This window comes from Danaus plexippus, chromosome 8 (genome assembly GCF_018135715.1).
Source record: "Danaus plexippus chromosome 8, MEX_DaPlex, whole genome shotgun sequence".
Taxonomy (NCBI): domain Eukaryota; kingdom Metazoa; phylum Arthropoda; class Insecta; order Lepidoptera; family Nymphalidae; genus Danaus; species Danaus plexippus.
In genome coordinates this window covers 9,995,454-10,020,158 of record NC_083542.1, presented here as the reverse complement: position 1 = coordinate 10,020,158, position 24,705 = coordinate 9,995,454, and the positions used below count along the sequence as shown (strand labels likewise).

At 31.8% G+C, this 24,705-nt stretch overlaps 2 protein-coding genes across 2 annotated transcripts; both read left to right on the top strand.

The window, feature by feature from the left end:
* The first annotated feature begins 15,369 nt into the window (after positions 1-15,369).
* LOC116775903 (15-hydroxyprostaglandin dehydrogenase [NAD(+)]-like) lies at positions 15,370-16,607 on the top strand. The gene has a single exon (XM_032668935.2). It carries the CDS (start codon positions 15,406-15,408, stop codon positions 16,162-16,164), a length of 759 nt encoding a protein of 252 aa, XP_032524826.1. The 5' UTR covers positions 15,370-15,405; the 3' UTR covers positions 16,165-16,607.
* Positions 16,608-18,286: 1,679 nt separating this feature from the next.
* LOC116776177 (15-hydroxyprostaglandin dehydrogenase [NAD(+)]-like) lies at positions 18,287-19,214 on the top strand. Its single transcript, XM_032669295.2, has one exon. It carries the CDS (start codon positions 18,341-18,343, stop codon positions 19,091-19,093), a length of 753 nt encoding a protein of 250 aa, XP_032525186.2. The 5' UTR covers positions 18,287-18,340; the 3' UTR covers positions 19,094-19,214.
* The last annotated feature ends 5,491 nt before the right edge of the window (positions 19,215-24,705 follow it).

Genomic DNA, 24,705 nt, shown 5'->3' with positions numbered 1-24,705 from the left:
GTAACTTTATATATAATCTTTTGTTATTTTTGTACTAGAGTATTGTTTTATCAAATCACTTGTTCATTTCACGGGTAGCAAAGACTCGATAATCTTATTGATAAGTAGCGTGTGCATCGATTGCATATACGAGTAATGTGTTTTTCTCCCTCTTGTAAATAAATATTTGCAATTATGACCTGTGTGTAGTTTCATTAAGAGAAGGTCAGAAGGTTTATTTAAAATTTGTTGTAAATAACATAATTGTTACTAGACGCCAACTCATAACGATATCTGTTATCTTGTAAAATAATTGGAGAATCAAGTTTGAAACAGAGTTTTGATTTCAAATATGGATTAATTTAAGTAATTCCGTAGACAAACGGAACTTTACACGTGTCTTGAAGTATTTGTTTGTTATTATGAACTACGTTTCCTCAAGTGCTGTTAAGTGTTATAGAATGGATACTTGTTGGTTTTAGAAAATTAGTTTTAAATATATTTAGACGTGCCTTTCATCTCAACAATAGATAAAGATTTAAAAAAATCCTAAGATAAAAGTGTATTATTGAATTTTTTTAAATTCTTATAATGAGTTTAATGCCGAACAGTTATAAAAAATATATACATTTTCATATTACTTGGCTTATTTTGGTCTCATTGAAAATTAAAATGCTTAAGAACAATAGACTTGTGAATTTATAATTAATGATTAGGAGCTAAAGCTGTTGTTTTAAAACGATGCATACGAAACCTCGTCCTTACCACATGTAGTCTTGAAACCACGTCATTACCACAAATTAATAATAATACATTTCTATTAAGATATTTTTAATGAGCTGTGATCGGTGAAGTCAAAGTTGCTGGTTGTTACTTGATATGAGTAAGTTTTATGTAAATAAAACATTGGCCATTTCTAACTATTGCGTAATAAAAGATAAAGGAAAGATATTATGTCTACGTCTTTAGTTGTGATCAGTGAAGTCAAAGTTGCCGGTTGTTACTTGATATGAGTAAGGATTCTGTAAATAAAACATTGGTTATTTTTAACTATTGCGTAATAAAAGATAAAAGAAAAATATTACGTCTATGTCTTTTAGTTTGTATGTGCGCTTTTATAGAGGATAAAATAAACCTTCGAATGTTTTATTTCTACTGATGAACCTTTTTTAATGTTCCTAATCAAACGTGATATTTATAATGTTCATAAGTATATAAACAAAATTATGATTTTATATAATCATTGAGGTTATTCCAGTTGCACAAATAAAAATAAAAAAAGAATGATATAAAATAAACAAGATATTTGGCATCACTATCAGGTGAAGTTACTCAAAAGAAATTGCAGAAATTCATATTCTTTTCAGTCCCTTCACTACATTTTCATAAAAAGATACTTTTCATATCAAATCTAAGTTCAAAGGTCAAATTTTTTATCTTTCTTTTAATTCGATCAAATTAGGTATTCGAGGTTACAAAAACGCGTGTTTCACGATTTCAGTAAAATGTTAAGTTTTAACATAAAATTAGTAAAAACAAAAATTATAGATCAGATAATTATCTACTAAGAAGTCTATATATACACTTTTGTTCTTATATACTACCGTTTCAACTTATAACGGTTCAAGAAGTTGACAGAACTGTCACCGTCATACTATTCACACGTTTCCTCACCACTTTTACAGTAGCAGTAAAGTTGAAACTGGCTCTTATGTATTGTCAACCGAGTTCCTAACTCAGTCATTTGGGTCCAGCTGATAACTAAAACACATAGCTACCCGAAAAGGATATTGATTTGCTGAGATAGAAGGAGAACAAGCTCACTGCGCTTGTTTTCTTTTCGGGTATTTTTAATAAAACAAGCTCCTGGAAACTTAACAAGTAGTTATGTTGGGAGTTTCATACTTAGAGAAGAAAGCGCTTCCGTTGTGATAAGTTGCTGTGGAGTTAATTTACTCTTTTTAAAAATTTCGGCACATTGAACTAAATCTTGGTTTGTCGACATTGTTTTGTTGTTTAAACCGGTGAACATGTAAACTTACTCCTATTACTGAATGATCGAACTCCAATCTACAAAACCCCGGTTTTTGCTCTAAATTGGATAAATTTGGGTTTCTAAGATAAATCAGGTATCCAACCCTAGCCACGCAGACAGTTTAATAGGAGACAGATGTTGCTCAAGGTTACACTGATTTTAAAATGAGGGAGTGAGTTCCTTATTAAATGACATTCTCTTGCTTAAAATATTTTATATGACTGTAGACCCCGAGTATCTTTTTTTCCCAGATACCCTACGGAGAGGTACATTCTAGACTTCATTCATGACGTTATTTAAAACAACCTTATCAATTTTCAGTCTGGCTCGAATTTTTGTTTCCTAATTCCCATTTTTCTGTCTCATTCGACTGGAATATTTTTCTTTTTTCATGTTCTACTTTCAGACTGTATAAAAACTAAGGATTACATAAAATTTTGTAACATAAATAAAATGTTGGAAAAACATTTCCAAAATAAAGGTCATTACCCTATAATCTTGATTTCGAATAGTTCCTTATTTGTAAATCCGATAAGGTAAAGTACCGGCTAAGTTCAATATTATTTTGATAAGACGATTATTTTATATACGCTAATAACATTTTAAAGATATAGCAGTTTTCCACGAAACGAGATTTGCTATTTCTATACAGCTCCCATATTAATATCACTTTAACAAAGAATATGTTGTGTATAACTATTAAATTTATTAATATTTAATCTATTTATATTGAATATAACTATTTCAGATTAAAATAGATTAAAATTTAACGATTATTCTAGTAAATAAACTAGTTAAATAATACGAAATTCCAAGATCGTGAAGAGAATCTCTAGATAAATTTATTGTAGTATTAAAAGAAATATTTATGTAATAACAAACGGGTCTGTCTCTACATACAACCTTAGAATTTATTTCACTTTATATTTTTCAACTTTAAATGAAAATGAAGCATTTGCTTAGTATTCCATATTATCAAATAACATGATATACACAATATGAGTGCAGATAAAACAGGAAAACTGCGACAAAAACATGCCTTCAGAATAGGAAGCAGCCTTGAAGAGATACTCCAGCGACATATAAGATGTTATGTAAAAAAATGTAATTGCTAAACAAAAATAATCTGTATATAATGAGATCTAAGACTTTTGCGAGTTTTATTCATTTAAATAAAACTAATATATTTCGGAAATACTACGCGGATTTTATTATTTTAAAACTACATAATCCCGACGTTTCGGTTACTTTTCAGCAACCGTGATCACGGGCAGACGAGATATGAATGTCTGTCAGTCGGTCCTTGTTATTTATCATCTACCGCCATTGATTTCTTAATTTTCTGGCATACTGCTCTGGATGGCGGCAGAATTGCGCTTACGGTGTCAGGAGGTCCTGCGGTGTGGTCACGGACATGGGATTTTATATTTTTAAGGAGGGGGTCCCAGGTGTTGGATCGATTCCAGCCATCTTCTCTATTGAAATTTGGATGTTTTTTAATTTCAATAGCCTCGCGGATTAACCTCGGTATGTAATTATCTTCACGAGCGAGGATTTGTGGTTTGTCAAACCACAAATTATAAATACACATACGTAATGTACTTTGCAAACAAAAAACAATAAATATTTTAAAAATATAACGGCCGTTTGCTTAGTAGGATAAATAAGCATTTTTTTTGCGGAAGAACAAATAAATTGTCACACGTCGAAAAAAATAATTTCTTCTTGTTTCTTTGTGCTGTTTCAGATCAATATTAAAAAAAATATGTTTTTATGACAAAAATATAATTTAAATTATGTTCTATTTCCAGAAACGCATCTAATATTAATTATAATAAAAAACTGATTAACGGATAAAATGATAATTTTTTTTACAGATTATTTACAAGTATAATTTACAAAGATTAATTAATTAAAAAATATCCATATCTATGTATATTAAACGTAATATGAACATATTCCGTATATTATTATTGAAGATGTCAAGTGAAGTGACATAAATATATTCTACTCTTCACACGATGTAAAGAAATCATAGAGATTTAGGAACGCAGTTTTGTACACAAATATTAAATATTTATTTAAGAAGAGTATTGGGAATCTCACAGCTGTAAGTTTTACCATAACAATTCGAATTATTAACTATTAGGTTGATTTGTCTGAAACCAAACATCGCAATTAATAAACGGGCATTATCTGTAATGTGATCAATGAGAATTTATCAGTAATCGATTTGATAGTAACATAATTATACAGTTTAGATTGGGCTAAATTGACTAATTTTAACACAACTGATTGGAATTAACTGATAAAAATACTACTACAAAAGAAAATGGTTATTAACCATAACTTTAAAAATAGCAACTTATTATTTGGTACACCAGGTAGTTTATTTTTTGACAATTATAAACGAAGGTCTTTAAATAATTACTAAAAATATAATTTATGTAAGCCATATTTGAGTAACGAAATATTTTTATGATACTTGAAACGGCTTCTATGATGTACTGTTATAATATTCTTGACACAAATAAATGTAGTTTTTTTTTTGGTAATCAGTTTAACAGCCTCTAGTTAATGTATGTATAGAAGGTCAGAACCATCTTTTTTCTTTACGAGTGTGAACGGACTGGCACATTATGAATTTGAACCATTTGAAACTTAGATGCTATAGATGAGCTGCTCCATAAATGAGAACGGATTCAGAATTTATGTATCCTTTATATTATCGGCTTGTGTAAACACCATAATATTTCTGAATTCATCCGTCATGAGTTAAAGTTGGTCCCATTAGTTATGTATTGGTATATAATTGTATGTTTGCTTATTTATGTGTATCTCATTTATCTTTTGTGCATCGCATTTCTTTTATATAATTATATATATTAAACTAAAGACAGACGGTGCAACGATGTAAGAAAGGGACACACACCGTGTGCACATGTGTACATTGCTGTGGCTTGAGTACCATCCGGACCACTATTTTGTGTATGTCAAGAGTACGCAGAGTTCGCAGTACCAGTAGTGATACGGACTTCTGTCACAGAGAAATCAGAGTTTCAACCTGTTTTTAATAGAATGTTCAGGCAATTTTATATATGGTCGTCCTCAACCGTCACCCTTGTAGCTTTCTCTGGCAGCTGGCAAAGACTTAACAACATGTTAAATAGACTAAAACGGCATTTAAATCGCCCAAAAACACCATCTGTATTGAGGGTTACCAAATTTGGGACACATTAGTAGTCTATAAGGATATCATGTTTTGTTTTATTTTCTTTAATAAATTTAACAAAAATCTTATAAGTCGCTCCTGTTAACATAATTGTGAACTATTCCGACTTGCTTTTGGTTGTTACTAATGAAAACAACAGGATATGTCATTTTTTTTTAAATAAAAACCTTCATATTTAACAAGTATTTTATTTAAACTAATAATATAATATACTGATACAATAAAATTATAACACAATAGACCAAGCTCCAATATTAAGTCATTTCACACATCCAATTCTTAATTCTTTTTGATTTATATTAAAACTGAGTTACGGTGTCTAGGGTCACCACTTCGAATTGATGAATTGCTTTAACAGGCCCCAAACCACCCCCAATACGGGCAGGAAGGGAAGCCGGGGAGTTTTAGTGGGGGTTCCCAGGGCCAACACCATCAGGTACGGGGCGACCCCCACACTGTCAAGCCAGGGCAGTGGGCAGTCTGTAAGCGGATTTCTCCCAGAAAAAAAATAATAAAAAAAGGGCCACGACTTAATTAAGCCAAAATAGTTTTTTATCTTCACTGAATTGTTCTAATTATTATAATAGGATTAGCAGACTTAAAGATAAAATCAAAAACAAATTCATATATATTTTAATGTGTACAGCAGTCTGAGTCTCCCTCAAGGTAAAATTTAAAGATACAGTAGGTACTCAACTTCAACGGAATGCAAGTTTTTTCGGTTGGCGATATCTCGAAGTTTAGAATAATCTGATAGATGAGTACTTTTAACTCACAAAGCGCGAATCGGGGTCCTGGAGTTTTGTATTATTGTATGAGCACGTGAATTGTAACTTTTACTTTCAGTTAAAACAAGGATATGAAAATATATTAAGTTTAATATTTTAGTTCTAGGATTGTTTAATTCAACAAAGTGGTCACGTTAATACGTAGAATAGAATTTGAATAAAGTAAAAAAAAATTATAAATTATGTAAACTGAATAAATACGTAGTCTTTACCGATACAATTTCGAGGTCCATAACAGAACGGCATGAAAGCCATTATGTCAATAAGGTGTCGATTGTGTGCAGAAAAGCGTTCGGGATCAAACTTATTGGGATTATGGAAATATCTTTGTTCACGATGTATGCTTATTACGGATCTCCTTCAAGGTCTCCTTTACAAACTTGAATATAATAACTATATTAAGTCTACAATGCTTAATTCTGCATTTATATTTAGAATGATCTAGCAATATAGTATATCTTCACTTTTTTTCTCTTACTAACAATGTAATCTTCAGTGGCTTAATTGTTTGTTTTTCCCAAATTGTAGTCTTTTCTGCATACTCTGTCCAAGGTGATTACGGCTGGCCATATCCTTATAACTTCTGTATATAACGGAAAAGTAAAAAACACAATACATCAAATTGAAATTCTTGGAATGAGAATAATAACAGATACAAAACCTGAGACCATGATATACAAATAAGTCAAGTTTTGAACGGAAGTAAAGTGCAAATATCTGCCAAATTTAGCATTATGTTCTTTAATTTTTTGAAGAAGTTTGTCCTGTAGGACTGGGTTCACGGCTAGCTCGTACAGTGTGTAAGTTGCCACAGTAGATATGGTTTTTAATGCTGCTTTGAAGAACATTATAATCTTTGGGCGATTAAGTCGTTATCAGACCAAACTATAATAGCCAAATTGAATCAAGTACGTTAGACGGTCATCAGAATTAGAAATCAATAACGTTTGAATGTTTGTTATACTGAGATAATTTCAGTCTTATTAACAGTAATAGTTTAAATTTAAGTCGTTTTACCAGAATTGCAAAAAAAAAAGTTATTTACTTTTAGTAATCTTTTTTTTCCTAAGTCCGATTCTTGATCCTACCTGTACCTGTTCACAGCACGGTAATCTCATTTTCATTTAACTTTAATATGATATAATGCAAAAGGTAATTAATTAATTCTAAAATTAAATTATATTATAGTTGTGATACTCTCCTTACTTATAGAGAATGAATAAATGTAAACTAAAAAAGTAACATAACAAAACCACTATTCACTGTACCTTTCTAAACTTCTGTCAATAGATGAATTATATAGGGTTTAATGATTTTGTTTGGTTCCCTTTCTTTCATTGTGTTGATTGTGTTGTCAAAGTTGATGTTTTATTTGTAAAAGCTTTTAAATTATAAACCTGAAAAGTATATTTATCTTTAAAATCAGTTATCTTTATAATTGGTTTATCTTTAAAATCTGACACAAAAATTAAAACTTGACAAAATACATTGTGACATTTATTATAACACATTTTACACGGCGGTTCGATTACTTTACAGACACAGTGGTCATAGGCAGATAGACTCACGGAAATCAAAATATGTCATATCATTAAAAACCAAGTTTTAGAATATCTGAACGATATCATAGGAACGAAGAACAATTTCTAACCAACATACTGCTTTCAAAAAAAATTAACCATAAGAACTCGGTTTTTCATGATCATTGCTCTGTATATTCTTTCTCTTTACATTATTCATATTATTTCTCTAAAAATATTGAAAATTACAAAGAAATTGTTACTATTTTATGGGAAATATGAAGATTTATTTTCTGTGCACGCAATTGAGTTTTTTTTCCTGGAAATTTAGAAAGTATTAACATATTATGTAGATGATCAGGGTTATCTTTTCACCAGGATTAAAAGGTTCTCGAAAAATTACCTAAAGAATTTTAGGTTTATTGGTATAATATAAAAGAATGTTATAAATAATATATAAAAGAATTCATGTTTACATTTATGTTTAGTGAACAAATATTGCTTCGGTCAGTGACAAAATTTATAATTCTGTTTTGGATAATTCTTATGACATGAACAATTAGTACCAACGTTAGGCTGAGCTGGGAAACTGTGAAAACTAGTCAACGATTGCTTTGTTATCTACAAATGGTTTTAAATTGTAAAAAATAATTTGGTAACTTTGTTGTTATTATAAAAAATAATTTATTTATTACAAAATTCTTTTAAAGAGGGAATCCGATTGTGATTTAAAATAACATTTAAAGTTTTAGCTTAGGGTATGTGTGTGTTTATTTTCATAAATAGAAAATAGCTTTATAGCTAAGCTAATAGCTAATAGTTATTTGATTTACTTCGTCAATAAGGATAATTTATTTTTTCAAAATATAATTTACATTAAATAAACCGTCTTTTTTCAGATACTTCAAAAAAGTAGTATAAGAATGAAGAACCTAAAACCAATCAAAACTAACAAAAATAGATAAATACCTTACGTTTGATGTTAATAAAACTGGATCAGAATGATTGTATATATTTCTAAACACTTTTTGTGGAGCTGGCGTTGTCAGTTTGCAGTTCCAATACATACAGACGTTGCTAGACTTTTACAAAATACTATTTATAAGACTTTCATTTACTAAGATTTCCGATTACTATTTCCGCTCGATGTCCCTGATCTGACCTGAAGTTTAATGTCTTTTAAACATCATTTTTGTTTTGTCTTATTACCTACTCGTATTTTTGTGTCGTAGCGAGGTTTGTGTATAAGTAATTGATACATGGGGTTTGAGTAATAAATTTTAATCCTTTAAAGAAAAACGTTTTTCATTATTGAAGCATACCTACACTTTGTGATATTATTTTACCGATAAATTCTTTTGTCATATAGACTTCCACTCTCTGAAAGTCTATATATATGGCAAGTTCTTAGACTGCTAAATAATTTTTTTTTTTATTCACACTCAAAATCTTGTTGAATTTGTAGGTGTTCAATAAAAAAATTAAGCTGTGAAAAACCGAAGACCAAAATACTTAATAAAATTTTACGTCATATTAATTGGGGATTTTACTATTTTGATGTAGTTACTGTCTCTTACTCTCAGGTACGAAAAGTACTTAAAGTTTAGAGCTATGACTGTAGGCTGCTCGTTCTCCTCCATTTTTGACCTGATGACGAAAAGATATAAAAATATAGAAATGGCTATGAAACAATACTAAGAAATAAATCAATGTTAAAATGATAAAGAAGATTCTTCCATAAAATAAATGAATTACATTATAGCTCTCATGAAAAATAGGTTTTAAATCATGAAATAAGTAAGTAAGTATGACAATTTTAATACGTTGTTTTTAAGACACATTAGGCTTGAACTTCTTTACATATTTTACTTATATTTGTCGTTATTATAATTTAAAAGTAATTAAATGAATTATAATGTGAAAATAACTGATTTCTCACTCTTTCCTTATATTTAATACCATTCTTATCAACATTATTATTCTAAATTTGTTTTGAAACAGTTTAATCAATAGAGCAATGATGATAAACGACTTCATTAACTCTTTATGAGGTGTAAGCAGTTTGGGGTCGCTGCATCTCTCGTGTTATTGCTGGTTATTATTTACGCAGAATCGTTAGAAGACACAAAAACATAAGATTATTCTCAATTACTTTTACGTCAAGATATATTAATTGTTTAAATACTTGCTTCTGATTATTAAATTAATATTAATGGGAGCGATTAAAAGAGGTTCGAAACACAAGTAAAATTTTTTAGTTTTTTGTCAGTATTTTTTCTCTCTGTTCACCTCAGTCTTCAATTATAATTATATACTGTGATCTAGACAATATATCTGTGAAAGGATTAAAAATCATTTATAACATTGACTAGTTGTTAATAACACATCTAGCAGATCTGGTCTGTTACAGTTGGTTACTGTTAGGTCTAGTATAAACCAAACAGTGTAAATTGTCTCAGTTGTCAAAATAGCTCACTAGGGGAGTCACTGTCTATGCCGCAAGTTGTCACTCTGTTCGGTAGTATTATACTCTCTCTCTCTCTCTCTCTCTCTTATGTCAACCGTTTGTAATGTGTGTTGTTATAATAATAAATCTATAGTTTATCAATTTAATCCGTTCTCATTTTATCAAAAAAAACTACGTGTTGAAGAAAATTTTTGAAAAAAACATTACTATCGTATTTGTATTACAATATCGGCCACCAAGCGGCGACTGCGCCGTGATGAAAGGCTACCAAAAACTTTTCGAGAAATATAACCCCTTTAAATATAGTTAAGATCAAATATAAAATACATTAAAAAGTAATTCTTTTCTTTATTATGTATGTAACCAGTTATAAATTTCATGAAGAAATAAAGTAATTTTATTATAAAAATGAAGTTTAAACCATGATTAAAAAATATATCGGCATTGCAGAAAACGTGATATAATATATGACGTCGATGACTCCTCCAATCTTCTCCAGTTAGCAACCGAGCAGATAACAATAGACAATATAATTATTTATATCACATAATAAGTAACAACGTGAAAATCTCAAAAATTTTACAATAGGTCAGAAAACTCAGATAAAGTAATTTTAAGTTATTTCATTCTATTCGGAATTGGCTTTAGAGAGAAATGAAAATGATGCGCAAAATAATAAAAAAAGCTCCTTTAAAATTAATTCCATTGAAACCTATTCTAGTGATAATTTATCAGTTATTAAACAGCTTGTTGACAGCCCCCCCGTAATCCGCCGTGACCACGAGCAGACCAGATGTGAATGCCCGGAGCACTGTTGCTGCAAAGTGACTTAAACGTCGGGAGTATGTAGTTTTTAAAATAATAATAATCAGAAAAATATTAGTTTCATTGTAATGAGTTCTCGCGAAAGTCTAACATCTCGTTTTAACCGTTTCTCACACTTACGGAATACTTATAAAAATTCTGAAAATTCTGTCAAGTGGTTTTATAAACCTTTAAGTATATTTCTGTAGTTGTCCTAAAATGTCTCCCCAATCATTGTTATACTTTCTGAAAGTGCAAAATAAATAAAAAATTCAGTGTAAATATGTACCTACGAATAAGTAAAATATTTGAGTTATTAAGTAATTTATTTAAGACTAATATTTTACATAATCACGACAATTAATATTTAATATTTTACATAATCCCGACAATTCGGTTTGGTTATCGATCACGGTTGCTGTAAAGTAACAGTATGCAGTTTAACAAAATAATAATAAACGCGGAGTACATCCGAAAATATTAGTATTATTTAAATGAAAACTAGCGAAAATCTTAGCCATCGTTATCAACAAATTAACTAACGAGTGAAAGAATCAGTTATATACATATGTGCGAGAAGGCAAACAAATTTAATAATACAGAGGAGATACAGTATTTAATAATGTAGCAAAAATTCACAAACAGATTCAAACAGTGGTTATTGAAGCCATACGAAATCAATATTTTTTATTTATTTTACATTTGGAGATCAAAATACACTACGCATATAGTACTTTGTTAAGAGTAATTCATGACAACATTATAAAAGCCGCAACATAATCATATTACTAAGGAGGAACAGAAAAACTGTCCTAGTTGGAAACTTTTAAATATAGACCGTAATTAAAGTTGAGTATAGTGAGGCGGCGACAGCTGTCAGTCGTGTCGAATGAGCCTTGTGACGCAATTCCTCCTAAAACGTTCAAAATGTTCAGCTGAAGATGGCAGACATCGGTAAATAGTAGTAATGGAGGACGGAGGTCATTTAGGAATAAGTCAAGCATTATGGAAACCTAATCTTCGATATTGTTATTCGAGACCCGTCATCTTGATATGTCCTTGAAGAAGTTTTAGAGTAATCAAGTGAACGAACTGTCATAAAAAAATATTACAATAAAATTTAGATTATGTGAAATATCTTCTACAGTTCACTACACTTGTTGCTATTGACAGATAATGTTATCATAAATCATTTAAAATAAAATTTAGCATGGCATTGAATTCAGCTGTAAAGTATATAGAGCAATAACAGTACAAAATAAACAGCAGGAAATATGGAAGAAAATACGAATATTTGGCAGTAAGTCGTCTCGGTTAAGTATAAAGTATAATTACTTAAATAATATATGATTGCACGTGAATGCTATCTATGTATGCTATATAATGCACATATATGCGTCTGTCGAAGTATTCATGAAATCAAGTTAAAAACCTTACCGATCAGGGAACGGGTTAGGAAGATGTCTACTCATGTCATAGATCACATCTCTTGACTGTACTATACTGTAAGTATAGTATACTGCTTTTGATAATGTGTTACGTGTGATACTAACAACATTGGACTCAAACGACAGGAATTTTTTGTACGTTGTTTCAATTCCACTTTTCATTGAACTGGAGTCATTTCTGTTATATATATATTTTTTATTTTTCTCACTCTTGCGTCATTGTTTATTGTTTGTTATTGCAACAAGTTTTGTAATTACAATAAATTAACTAAAAAGTATTTAATGTTATAACTTCACCATATACGATATTGGTTTTATCTCTTCGAAAATGCAAAGGAGAGTCACGTATGACCTGACTCGACGCAAATATATAACAAGCAAAATAAAGTGAATATATGTTTTGTAACTAAACGTTAAAAGCCGCGTTTTCTATGATGTTTGGTTCGTGTTGGAAGCACCAATAATACATTTTTTATTAAAACCAATACACTGAACCTTGGTTTTAATTAGGCCCAACGTACTTTGTAACTATGAGCGTGTTGATTAATACTTAAAACATGTATAATATATACTTAATTATGAAAATTTTGTGATAAATGGACTACCACGAGTATTTTTATACAAAAAATTCAAAATTTGACAGTCAAAAAATGTTTAAAAATTTAGATAAATGTAAGAATAAAAAATATTGATTTGTGCCTATACTAAATGTATACAGACGTGATGTACCGGCTGGTACAAGTTAAATAACGTTTCTGGCACCTAAGACGTAAATATAAATTAAAATCTATATATAACAGAAATATTTTTAATGCCTATTGATTGCTATTAATTTTGTTTTAATTTCAGACGTTACGTAAGTTATGCTTCAGTATACAAAATGATTTGTATCTGTTGATCCCTAACCGTGTCTGTTTGAGACAATAAGCGCTTTATATGCAAAACAGTTTCAAGAAACTTGTTATAGAATAAGCCAACGTGCAGCAACACTTACCATATATAGATGTTCTCCAATTTTAAAAGGATTTTCATAGACATTGGATTATTTAAAACCTATGCAATTAAATAGAATTAAGCACCTATTTGATTTGTTGGGTTTACGGTGACTGTTTCATTTTATTAATTATTGTTCCCTTTCTTGTTTTCTTTTTTGCATAATGTCATTATTTCTTTTGTTTCATCTCAAAAAAGCTTAAGGCATGTCAGCATGAGGTTACACTTTTTTTAATTATGTTTGCGTCAATAGATTTAAAAACGTTTAAAATTACATTTATATAGAACTTAATGACGAATGTAAGGAACTTTTTTATTTTGCTATTTTTTGAGATTTCCCTAAATGAGAGGATTACAAACAATACACAAATTCTTGGACTACTTTATCTTGTAAGCACCCTACCTATATTATATTACGACAGTGTTAAAATGGATTTGGAAAATTCAGGAATTTTAAAGTGGTTAAGTAGAAATACTACTAATAATGACATCCTGTATAATTTTGCTTATTATTACGTGTAGTCTTTAGGTTATACGTGCAGTGGCGAACCATCTATCGGAGGTGGTTGTAAACCATATTACGTGATTAGCAATTGCGCCATCTATTAGTGACATCTGTCATCATCATATATTTTTGTCTATGGTTTTTGTATATAATAGTGTATAATATACTCATAGAGAGGTGTTAATAATAATGGCGAATTTTTAGGTTTTGCGAGTATTCATTGAAATAAAACTAACACTTTTCGTATTTACTCCGCGTTTAGGTTACTTTGCAGAAATCGTGATCACAGCAGATAAGATGTGAATAATATTAAAGCAATATTGACAAATTATCTATTTATGTTTCACCGTCCATAACTAGCAACCGGTGAAAATTAAGCAGTGTTTGTATTTTATAAGGTACGCATATACGGTAGGGTATACGTGTTAGACAAAAATTTGGAAATATCTTGTTTCCGGTTTCCTGTCAATTATACAACATAATGCATACATAAAGGCTTTGCTTAGCCTTTAATATTAACGTGTGCGTATAAAATTGTCAGTATCGTTTTTCGTATGAAAGTAACCATTGAGTCTTTTTTTTATTCGATTACTTTTTAAGATTCTGAAATTAAATCCCCATTTCTCTTTGTTTTTTGACACTTCCCAGTTGTCGATTTGAGTTTTGGTTATGATAGACACAATATAGTAGACAGTAATGTGCTCTCCTTACCAAGTGGCTTTGGATATTCTGTGCACGTTTCCTTTCGCAAGAAAGCAACGAATTAAGAATCGAATTGAAGTAAAATATAATAAATAAAATTCTGTCTTGGAACTGTATTGTGAAGATATTATAAAACTTATTGTAAAATGTCTTTTTATTGGTTATTCTTGTTTAATGCAATAAAATAATAAATAATCGTTTTTTATGTTTTGATATTCTGTATAAGTCTTTTATAGTACCTTTAGGTATTAAATTGCTGAATAATATATAATATATATGTACGTATCTATATATTATTAAGGATTTGCAGTGGAGCTGTCGGGTGTATAATATGATAACATTTCAATAGCAAGTAACTCCATGATTTAATGTTACAACCCTCCATTTATATCTTTAACGAAATCAAGCAGGTCCTCTTCACAAATTTTCTTTATATTCGGAAGAAGAGGAAAATACATATATATATATATATATTTATTCGAAATAGTTTAAATAAAAGTGCATTATTGTGTATTTAAGTTTAGAATGTCCATTTTCGTGAGAATATGTTATCTGTTTTGTTAGTTATCGTATGAGAAGGGTCATTAATTATAATTATCTTGCAGTAACAAAAAATCTAAATATTTGATGTAGATTTTTGTGAAGATTAAATGTACATACATATTTTTGGTTCAGTATAATATTTAATTGTTGTGTTTCCTTCTTGTATTACTAGTTACTTGTTAGGGTACCTATATATTTATAACGTTGACTGTATTCATTAGAATTTTGCATTATAAGTCGAACCAAAACGATTTTTTTCTAGTAGATATCAAATTTTTATTTTATATTTTGATTGAACCCTAAACATGTTTTTCTTGAGATGTTTATTCGTATATATAAGATAAATTGTAGCAGGTCTTTTAGTATCTCGCTTAACAGTGTCGATAAACATGTCTCGTGAGGTGTCAGGGAAAATTATTGTTATAACTGGAGCCGCGAGCGGCCTCGGCCACGGTATGGCTGATAATTTTCTTCAAAAAGGAGCAAAAACAGTAATAATTCTGGACATCGATGAAAGTAAAGGCCAAGAAGCTGTTTCATCCTTTAACAGGAAATACGGGAATAACCGAGCAGTGTTCATAAAGTGCAATGTGTGTACAGATCTAGATCAAGTTTATGATAAGATCACGAAGGATTATAATGATATCGATTGTCTCATCAACAATGCTGGGATCTTCGACGAGAATAATTTAGAAGGAACCATCGGCATAAACGTCACGGCGTTAATCAACTGGTCGATGAAATTCTATGATTATATGAGAGTCGACAGAGGGGGGAAAGGAGGTATCATCATCAATGTTTCATCGATATACGGCTATAGAATTATGCCTTATATTCCATTTTATCATGCATCTAAATATGCCGTGATAGGATTTTCTAAATCATTAGGACATGAAATGAACTTTAAAAGGACTGGAGTTTGTATCGCAACTTTGTGCCCAGGACTGACCTTCTCAAGCATGACGAGTGAGCCGCGGATAAAGGAAAAAGAATTGGAGGAACCATTTTTAAATGATTTGCAAAAAGATTACGAATGGCAATATCCCGAAGCAATCGGAAAAGGCACCGTTGAAATTTTTGAAAAAGCTGAATCTGGTAGCGTTTGGCTCGTTGAAGGTTCGAGACCAGCAGAGAAAATAAATGTTTGAGTCTCAAATAAAACATATATTATAGAACTATCAATAAACTTGGAAATTATAAATGCTATGGAAAATTCTATGTAAATATGACAAGTTTAAATAAATGATCTAGACAGACGTCATAAGATTGTAAGATAAGATCCTCAGAAACCATGCATAACATTTATAAAACGCTTCACTTTTATGACACTTTGTTAAAAATAAATGCAAAGATTACAATAATTATTAGGTAGATGTTAACATTGTAATTGTTTTCAAGCAATGGTCTTAAAGTTTGCTACTTAACTATTACGTTTTAGATTCTCGTGCAAACGAGGTATTGTATATTACTATGTTTAAACATATATTTTTTGTAATCATTTGATATTAAATAAATAATGTGTTTTTAAAAAGGTGAAGGCTGTCGTATATCTCAAAGCAAAGATTAAATTAACCTACACAATTATAAAAAACTTGTTTTATTTTTTAACTCTGTTTGCAAAAACCTGTTTTCTTAGGAAACTTGCCATTAAGTTAGATTATACGATTATTGGAGTTAAAATATGTATAAAAAAATGAAAAATATTTCTTTCTTGTTATTTTTTTATATTGTAAACAGATTACTGATTTTCCTAGAAGTAGATGATAATACTCGAAAAGGTCACGAAAACAGTTCAAATAACTAAAGTGAACTAATAACACGATGATAAAACTGTTGACGAGTCTGTAAACAACTTCATACGATAATACATTCAACTCAAGTATTGTTTTATTAATGTTGAGATCAGGTTGTTAGTCTGGCTCCGGCTCCTTTTACAATTACATAACTATTATATAATTAGTCACAAAGGTATTATGATACTACATACGTGCTGGACGGAGTTAGCAACCACGTAACCTTGTGTGCTCATTATATTATGAGAGTTTTGACAATTGCTGTCGGACCTTCATAGTTTATACGTCTTAAATGGGTCCAAAGTTGTTTTTCAGTCTTTTACTGTAGAATCATATACCAACCCACTCCTGTCTAAACTTTGTATCTTTATAGAGTAATCGAGATGGCGATTTCTTTATCATTTCTCCCTGGTGACATTAAGTAAAACAATTAATAAGAATTAATAAGGTTTGTTAACAAGTAACAAATAATTTCCTTTTCACTAAGTAAATATTAGGTAGTAAGTCAATATTGGTAGATTAATTAATTATAAGAACTTATGTTTATACTAGAATTTTGATTATTTCTTTTATATATGTATGTAAATGACATTTTGTTAATTTGAATTTGCCGCGTTTCAAATATGAGTAATGGCGGTTGATATTCAGGTAATTTAAAATTTGGTGCCTTATAATAATAAAAAAACTTGCAAAGAGATAGATAAGAGGATATAATTGAGGAGTGGATATTAGTGAATTTAAAATGTCGTTGCTTTTTATTTTCAGGTGAGATAAAAGTATAATTAGTATAGTGAAACGATAAATTGTGATGGTGTGTTAATGAAAACAAATCTTAGCATTTTCAAAAGAACAATATTCGGTTTAATTTTAAACTCCTCGATAATATATCTTATATATGTTACAAGGTAGAAGCAATTTTATGATACGAACATGGAAGCAAATTCTTAGTAATCGACTAATACATAGATATTCCTTACTATTCCGTTGGTTATTCTTGTAACACGTCGCCGCATGCATACTTAGGCCAAAGGCAAACCGAAATAACGAAAGAACGCTGTGATAATATGTGGCCAAGACTGTCAGCCAATCAGCGCTTGTTAGTGACGCTATGTCCGTTATATTTACTTTAATTAAAAATATAAATACCCTGCAAAGTGTCTTGTGGAGGACATTTCTGGTTTGGAAGCCTGAGAGTATACTCTATGAAATGTAATGCTGAAGCATCACAATTGTATATGGAAGTATCTCTTACTATCTTATCGTTCATTATCTAAATATTTTTGTTGATATTTTTAAATACCAACGGAAATATCTTTTCATGTGATTATTAATTATTTCCTAAATAATTTAATAATTCATAGTAGCGACTTATTATATAAATTGGAAAAATGTCGGATGTCTGTAACTATCTTTATCTGTTTTATTGGCCTTTGAACTGTTTACATTTTGTGACTATATTTATAGTCGCATGATGTTAGAGTTGGTATTAATTGATTACTTGGTTTTGAATGTCAAGTTTGTATCGCCTAAAATGGCAAGAGAGCTAAATAATAAAGTTGTCGTAATAACGGGAGGTGCGGTTGGTATCGGCTGCGAGATAGCAGGAAGATATTTACAAAGAGGTGCTAAGGTCACTATAATTCTTGACATTGACGAAATACAAGGACAAGAGACCGCGAGGAATCTTTGCACAAAATACGGTGCTAATAGAGCAATTTTTATGAAATGCGATGTCACTAAGGATTTAGAAACGGTTTCAAAGAAAATCTTCGAAAGTTTTAAGAGTGTTGATGTACTGGTAAACAACGCTGGTATATTAAATGACCAATTATCAAGAAAAACAATTAATATCAATGTCCAAGCTCTAATTGATTGGTCCATAACATTTTGGAATCATATGCGGAAAGAGAAAAATGGTAAAGGAGGTACAATACTTAATTTAGCCTCTATTTATGGATATAGAGTGGATCCATATCTACCCGTCTATCAAGCTTCGAAGTTCGCTGTTATGGGTTTTACAAAATCTTTAGGTCATGAATATAATTACCGCAGAACAGGAGTCAGGGTTATTGCTATATGTCCTGGCTTCACTGAAACTAAACTAACAACTGGGGTCAAGACTTGGGACGATGAATACATAGCCGAAGATTTCTCAAACTTTGTTCAAAAGCAGTTATGGCAAAAAGTGGATGCGGTCGGCAACGCTGCTGTAGAGGCTTTCGAAAAAGGAAACAGCGGAACTGCGTGGTTAATAGAAGGAGGAAATCCCATCGCTGAGGTTTAATGCATATGAAATAGATTATGTTTGAGTTACTCTACATTATGCAGCTGTTTTCTAAAATATATAACAATATATTGAGTGTACATAATTTTGCTCACAGTTATTATACATTTTTTTATTGAAACATATATATATTTTTTTAAATCTACATATATCTCTTTGCGCCTAAAGCAGAGTAAATCGAAGAAAAAATAATGACGTTTTCAGAAGCATCACTTTTATTTTATTTGAAATTAAATAAGTTATGGTGAAATAAAATTTTATACTTGAAAATAGATAAGGATTCTATTTTCTCTTATATTGCAATGGAATTTATTTTCAGCTATCTGATGTTAGGTTTAATATATACAATTGAATGTATTTTTTGTGTTATGAGATGACTAAAAAACAAATGTGACACCAATGTGAGCTTTTTCTGTCTTATTTTAATCTCTAAGACTAGTTTCATATTAAATTTATAAAAATCATTTATTATTAGATTAAAAAATTCTAAATTAGTAGAATTTAATTTTCATATTAATCACATTTTTCCCTCAAAAAGTACTACTTAAAAAAGTAAAAGTGCGCAGAGTCCCTCCGCGCGGAAGAAGTGAATCTTCGTAATGTTGGAATGAAAACAGGAAGGAGTAGAAAAGTTTTTCAAAGAATTTTTAATGTTTCTTTAAGACAAACTTTATTATTACTTGCAGGTCACAATTGATTGCCATATTACAATTTTTGTTATAATATACAGTAACATAAATATCGAATCAACTACATACGATGTCTATAAACTTTGCAATTTTATTTCGTGAAAATAAAACTTTTGTTAGAATGTTTATATACTTCAATAATATGTATGGTATTGTTGTTAAAAGCGCGAAGCCTGCAGTATAATGAGCAAACATCATTTAAAAGAAATAAAAATTTAAGAATAAAAAGTTAGATAAACTGGGTCAGCATTCAGACCTGACTCGAGAGTTTTCACTTAAAACATTTTGAGAAGCGTCAAAATTTGCTGCTTAAATGAAATGAGACACATTATAAGGTATGTTCACACAATCTCATAAGAATATTTTGGTGCAAATTTTTACTTATTAAAGGATATACCTTAAGGATGCCATAAGGTAGAGTTAGCTTTACCAAATATAATTGCAATTTCTCAACTTGTATTTTTAATGAAGTATGTAAAAGACTTATTTTAGACTTTATCTTATACAACTTGTATGTAGTATTTGTAAGGTTAGATCAACAATATAATTTAAAAATATGGTCTGTAATCGGGACGATTATATTTATTATTTACTCGTTCTGTAATACGCATTTTTAATTTAAATGTTAAGTACACAATGTTCTATCGATCTTCTGTTGGAATTTCTTTTTATAATATAACTAAACCACTTGTCTTGAAAATAATAAGGGTCCATGAATTAAAATAAATAAACAAGAAATAATTTTTGTTTGAGACTAACAGAATAAGGGACTTTGTCTTCGACGCATGAAGAATCGGAAAGCGGTGGGACCTGACGATATTCCGATCGAAGCGTGGAAATCATTGGGCTCTCTTGGTGTGCTCATACTGACGGACCTTTTTAACCGCGTCTTGAACACTGGGACTATGCCACATCAGTGGCGTTATAGTTACATTACCCCTATATACAAAGGCAGGGGCAGTGTTCAAGATTGTGGTAGTTATAGGGGCGTTAAGATCATGAGTCATACCATGAAGCTCTTTGAGCGTATGATCGACCTCAGGCTCCGCCGAGAGTGTACTGTCTCGGAATGTCAATATGGATTTCAGCCAGGATCGGGCACCTTGGACGCCATCTTTGCCATCAGAACTCTGATGGAGGCATACAGGGAAAAAAGGAGAGCTCTGCATGTCGCATTCCTAGATCTGCAGAAGGCCTTTGACTGCGTTCCTCGTCAATGTATCTGGTGGGCATTGCGATTCAAAGGCATCCCTGAGGCCTATATTGACATCATTAGAGACATGTACCGCGATTCCGTTTCAATGGTTAGGACTGCTGTTGGCGATACAAAACCCTTTCCGATCTCAGTAGGGGTTCACCAAGGCTCGGCTCTTAGCCCCTTCTTGTTCAATGTAGTGCTGGACACTGTCTCGGCTAACATCCAGGAACAGCCTCCATGGCTGATGATGTATGCCGATGACATAGCGCTCATTGATGAGAGCAGATTGAGTCTAGAGCGAAGAGTGAACCTCTGGAAGGGTACGCTTGAGAACGGTGGTCTTAAACTAAATGTGACGAAGACCGAGTACATGGCTTGCGGAAGCCCGGACTCTTGCACTATCCATATAGGTCCTGAACCAGCCGTTAAGTCGGAAAAGTTCAGGTACCTTGGATCTATTCTGCATGAGTCCGGAGGCATCGATCACGATGTCCAAGCCCGGATCAGCGCTGCTTGGGCGAAATGGCGTGAGGTCACAGGTGTGGTCTGCGATCGCAGAATACCTACCAAGCTCAAGGGAATAATATACAAGAGCATAATCCGACCGGTTCTCTTATATGGAAGCGAATGTTGGCCAACACTGTTCAGGCACACTCAGGAGCTTCACGTCACGGAGATGAAGATGCTGAGGTGGATGTGTGGCGTAACGCGAGCTGACCGTATACGTAACACATTTATCCGAGGTAGTCTTGGAGTCCGTGACGTAGCGGATAAGCTTCAAGAGAGTCGCCTGAGATGGTATGGTCACGTTGCACGCCGGCCTGAGAATTACGTCGGAAAAATTTGCCTTGATATGTCGGTCCCTGGAGCAAGACCCACAGGACGCCCAAGAAAGCGATGGCTGGACACCGTGAAACAGGATATGAGAGCCAATGGACTTACCACCGCGGATGCTAAAGATCGTGCAAAGTGGAGGAGTTTAAGCAGGAAGGCAGACCCTGGCTAATGCTGGGATAATTGCCAGGATGAAGAAGAAGAAGAAGAATAAGGGACAAAACTTCTTAGCATTCAATAGAATCAGAGTGCGTGTGTCGGGTCCATTGCGTTGCAGGGAGAGGAGCTGCAACAGTACCTGGGACTTGCACCCAAATGGAGATTTTAGGGACTCTTATAGTGCGTTAAATGCTCACCTCCACCGTCCAAGCTCCTCTCTCTACCTAAGCAAATTTGAAAAGAACCTACTAGGGCTGCCTTTGAAGTAGGTTCCAAGAATGAATTGATATTAGATTTGGACAGGGCCAAGTCTTTTAGTAGGTTATAGAGAGATTTAGCCGTTATACCTCTCGCTCTCACTTCTACTGCTTACAAATCCACGACGAACCTGTTTTAAGTGAGTTCTTTAGTGAGCTCATAATATTTATTGAAATTGTTGGTATTGCCTTTGGGGATGATGGTTTCCCAAGGAAGCGTAAGCTCTATTATTACAATGCGCCTTAAAATTCGCGAATACATAAATATGTCTGGTCTGGAGACCAACGCACAAATATCCTCTGGGATTTTGTATTTTTTCTCATACATATTCCCATCATTATAGTCCAATTTAAAGCCACTTTAAGGATAGAGTAATGCTTGACTTCTGATTTTGTAGTCTTAGTGCCTTCTCTCACAAAACCTACTGATTGCTCGTCTGTAGTGATTTCTCTTTGCGCTCCGCCTACTGAAAGGCTAACCGCTTCACGTATGATTTCCAGAACCCTATCGTGATGACGCAAGTATTGACCGCTATCCAGGAGTATCCTACATCCCACCAGCAAATGCTTAGCATTTCCACCTGCCTTCCCACAGATATTGCAAGTTTTTATCGAAATCTTTACCCCATCTTTCTAAATTAATCTGATCTATAAGAGTCATTTGGAACGCATTGAGATCAAATTTTAGCAATGCTGGCGACCAGTTATGAATTAAGGTTACCTTACCTGACCACTCGTCCTGCATCTCTAAACTTATTGCATCGATCTTATATTTAGATTTAATAAAAGACTTCAACATATTTGTACCTTGGTCTTTCTTGCTTAATACTAACCCTGCTATATTACTTTGTGCTCCTATCATAAATCGCTTATGATATTAAAGTCTTGACTCTAGCTCTGGGGCATCTTTGTCTTTTGGGAGCGATGTAACGACGTCATCATGGTATTTAGCCAGGGACTTTTTACAGGTGGTAGAGCCTAGCTGTAGTTATGTAACTACAGTTCAAACATAGGCTGACTCGACCGGGGAAGTACCACCCTCTCACAGAAGATCAGCGTGAAGTAATCTTTAATGGCTGCGTTTTGTCTGATGAGTAAGAGAGTCGGTTGCCCTTTTCCTATTCCCACCTTTTCCTACATTCCCCTATTCCCACCCTTCCTTATTCCTAAAAAAACAAGGTTGGCACATACGCAACAGAAATGTTGCGAATGTCCATGGGCGATGGTAGCTACTACCACCAAGTAGGCCCTCTGCTCGTCTGCCACCTTTAACATAAAAAAGGGATATATCTCTTGGAAACTCTTAGGTGTTTATACATAGAGCTCCGCTAGCCTTTTTAGACTCATCCCAAAACTATTGCGATCCCTGAATAAAGCTGATGAATCAGCCGATAGCGCGAGCCCGAGCCACAACTTCAACATCTTTATGATGCCTGCATCTAATTTTGAAAAAAATGGTTTTATTAAAATCATAGGCTAAAGGCCAATTATAAAGTGAAGTTAAGTCATTATCGCAGATTCAAGCTTTTTCGACGTTACCGATCTTTTGGCTATCTACCTTGTTGAGATCGTTTAAAAAATTGTTACATGCAAAATATTTAACATCATTCTTACATTTCTTACCTTTGATGCGAATAATGTTCATAGATTTTATCATGATTTTAAACACTTTTTTAGCATATATCATATTTGATTGCGAGTCTATTACGTGTGAATCTAAATATGTTTGGAAAGTAATTTCTGTAAACCTACCTTTACTATGTCATCAGTGTTAAAAAGGACCTTACAAAGGTATTGTTAGCATCGCCTTTTGCTAACTGACCTGACCTCAAAGAGGTCACAAAACTAGAAATAAAAAGACAAAATTTGAGGAACAAATAAAAATGATATAAAGAGGCAAATTATTGTCTAAATGAAAGTCGAGATGTTGGATTATACATTTACAGCTCATTGTTAACTTCAATAAAGATTGTATTAATAAAAAGTGTACTGCAATTTTTTATGTATTTATGAATCAAGTAAGATAAGAACTATACATACATTACAAATTAAATCGATGGCTTCATTAACAATATGTTTAAAAATCAAATTGACGAAAAATACGAATATTATACGAGTTTTAAGTCTATATAATCAAAGTGTGATACTTGACTTACAAGGAAATATGTTAGTGTAAATAATATGATTATAGCAATAACCGAAGGTCAAATCTATCAAGGTTATAGTAATTAGCAAATCGTACTACGATACTAAGCTGTATTAATAAAACCCTTTTATAGATCTTTACTTTTTTAATTCTTGTTGATATTTTAAATTACCAATGAAAATTTATTTTTATGTTATTATTAATTATATCCTAAATTATTAAATATTTCATCGTTGAAACTTATAAATTGGAATAATGTATAGAAGAACGGTTGTCTGTTACTATCTTTATCTGTTTTATTGGCCTTTGAACTATTTACATTTTTTGAC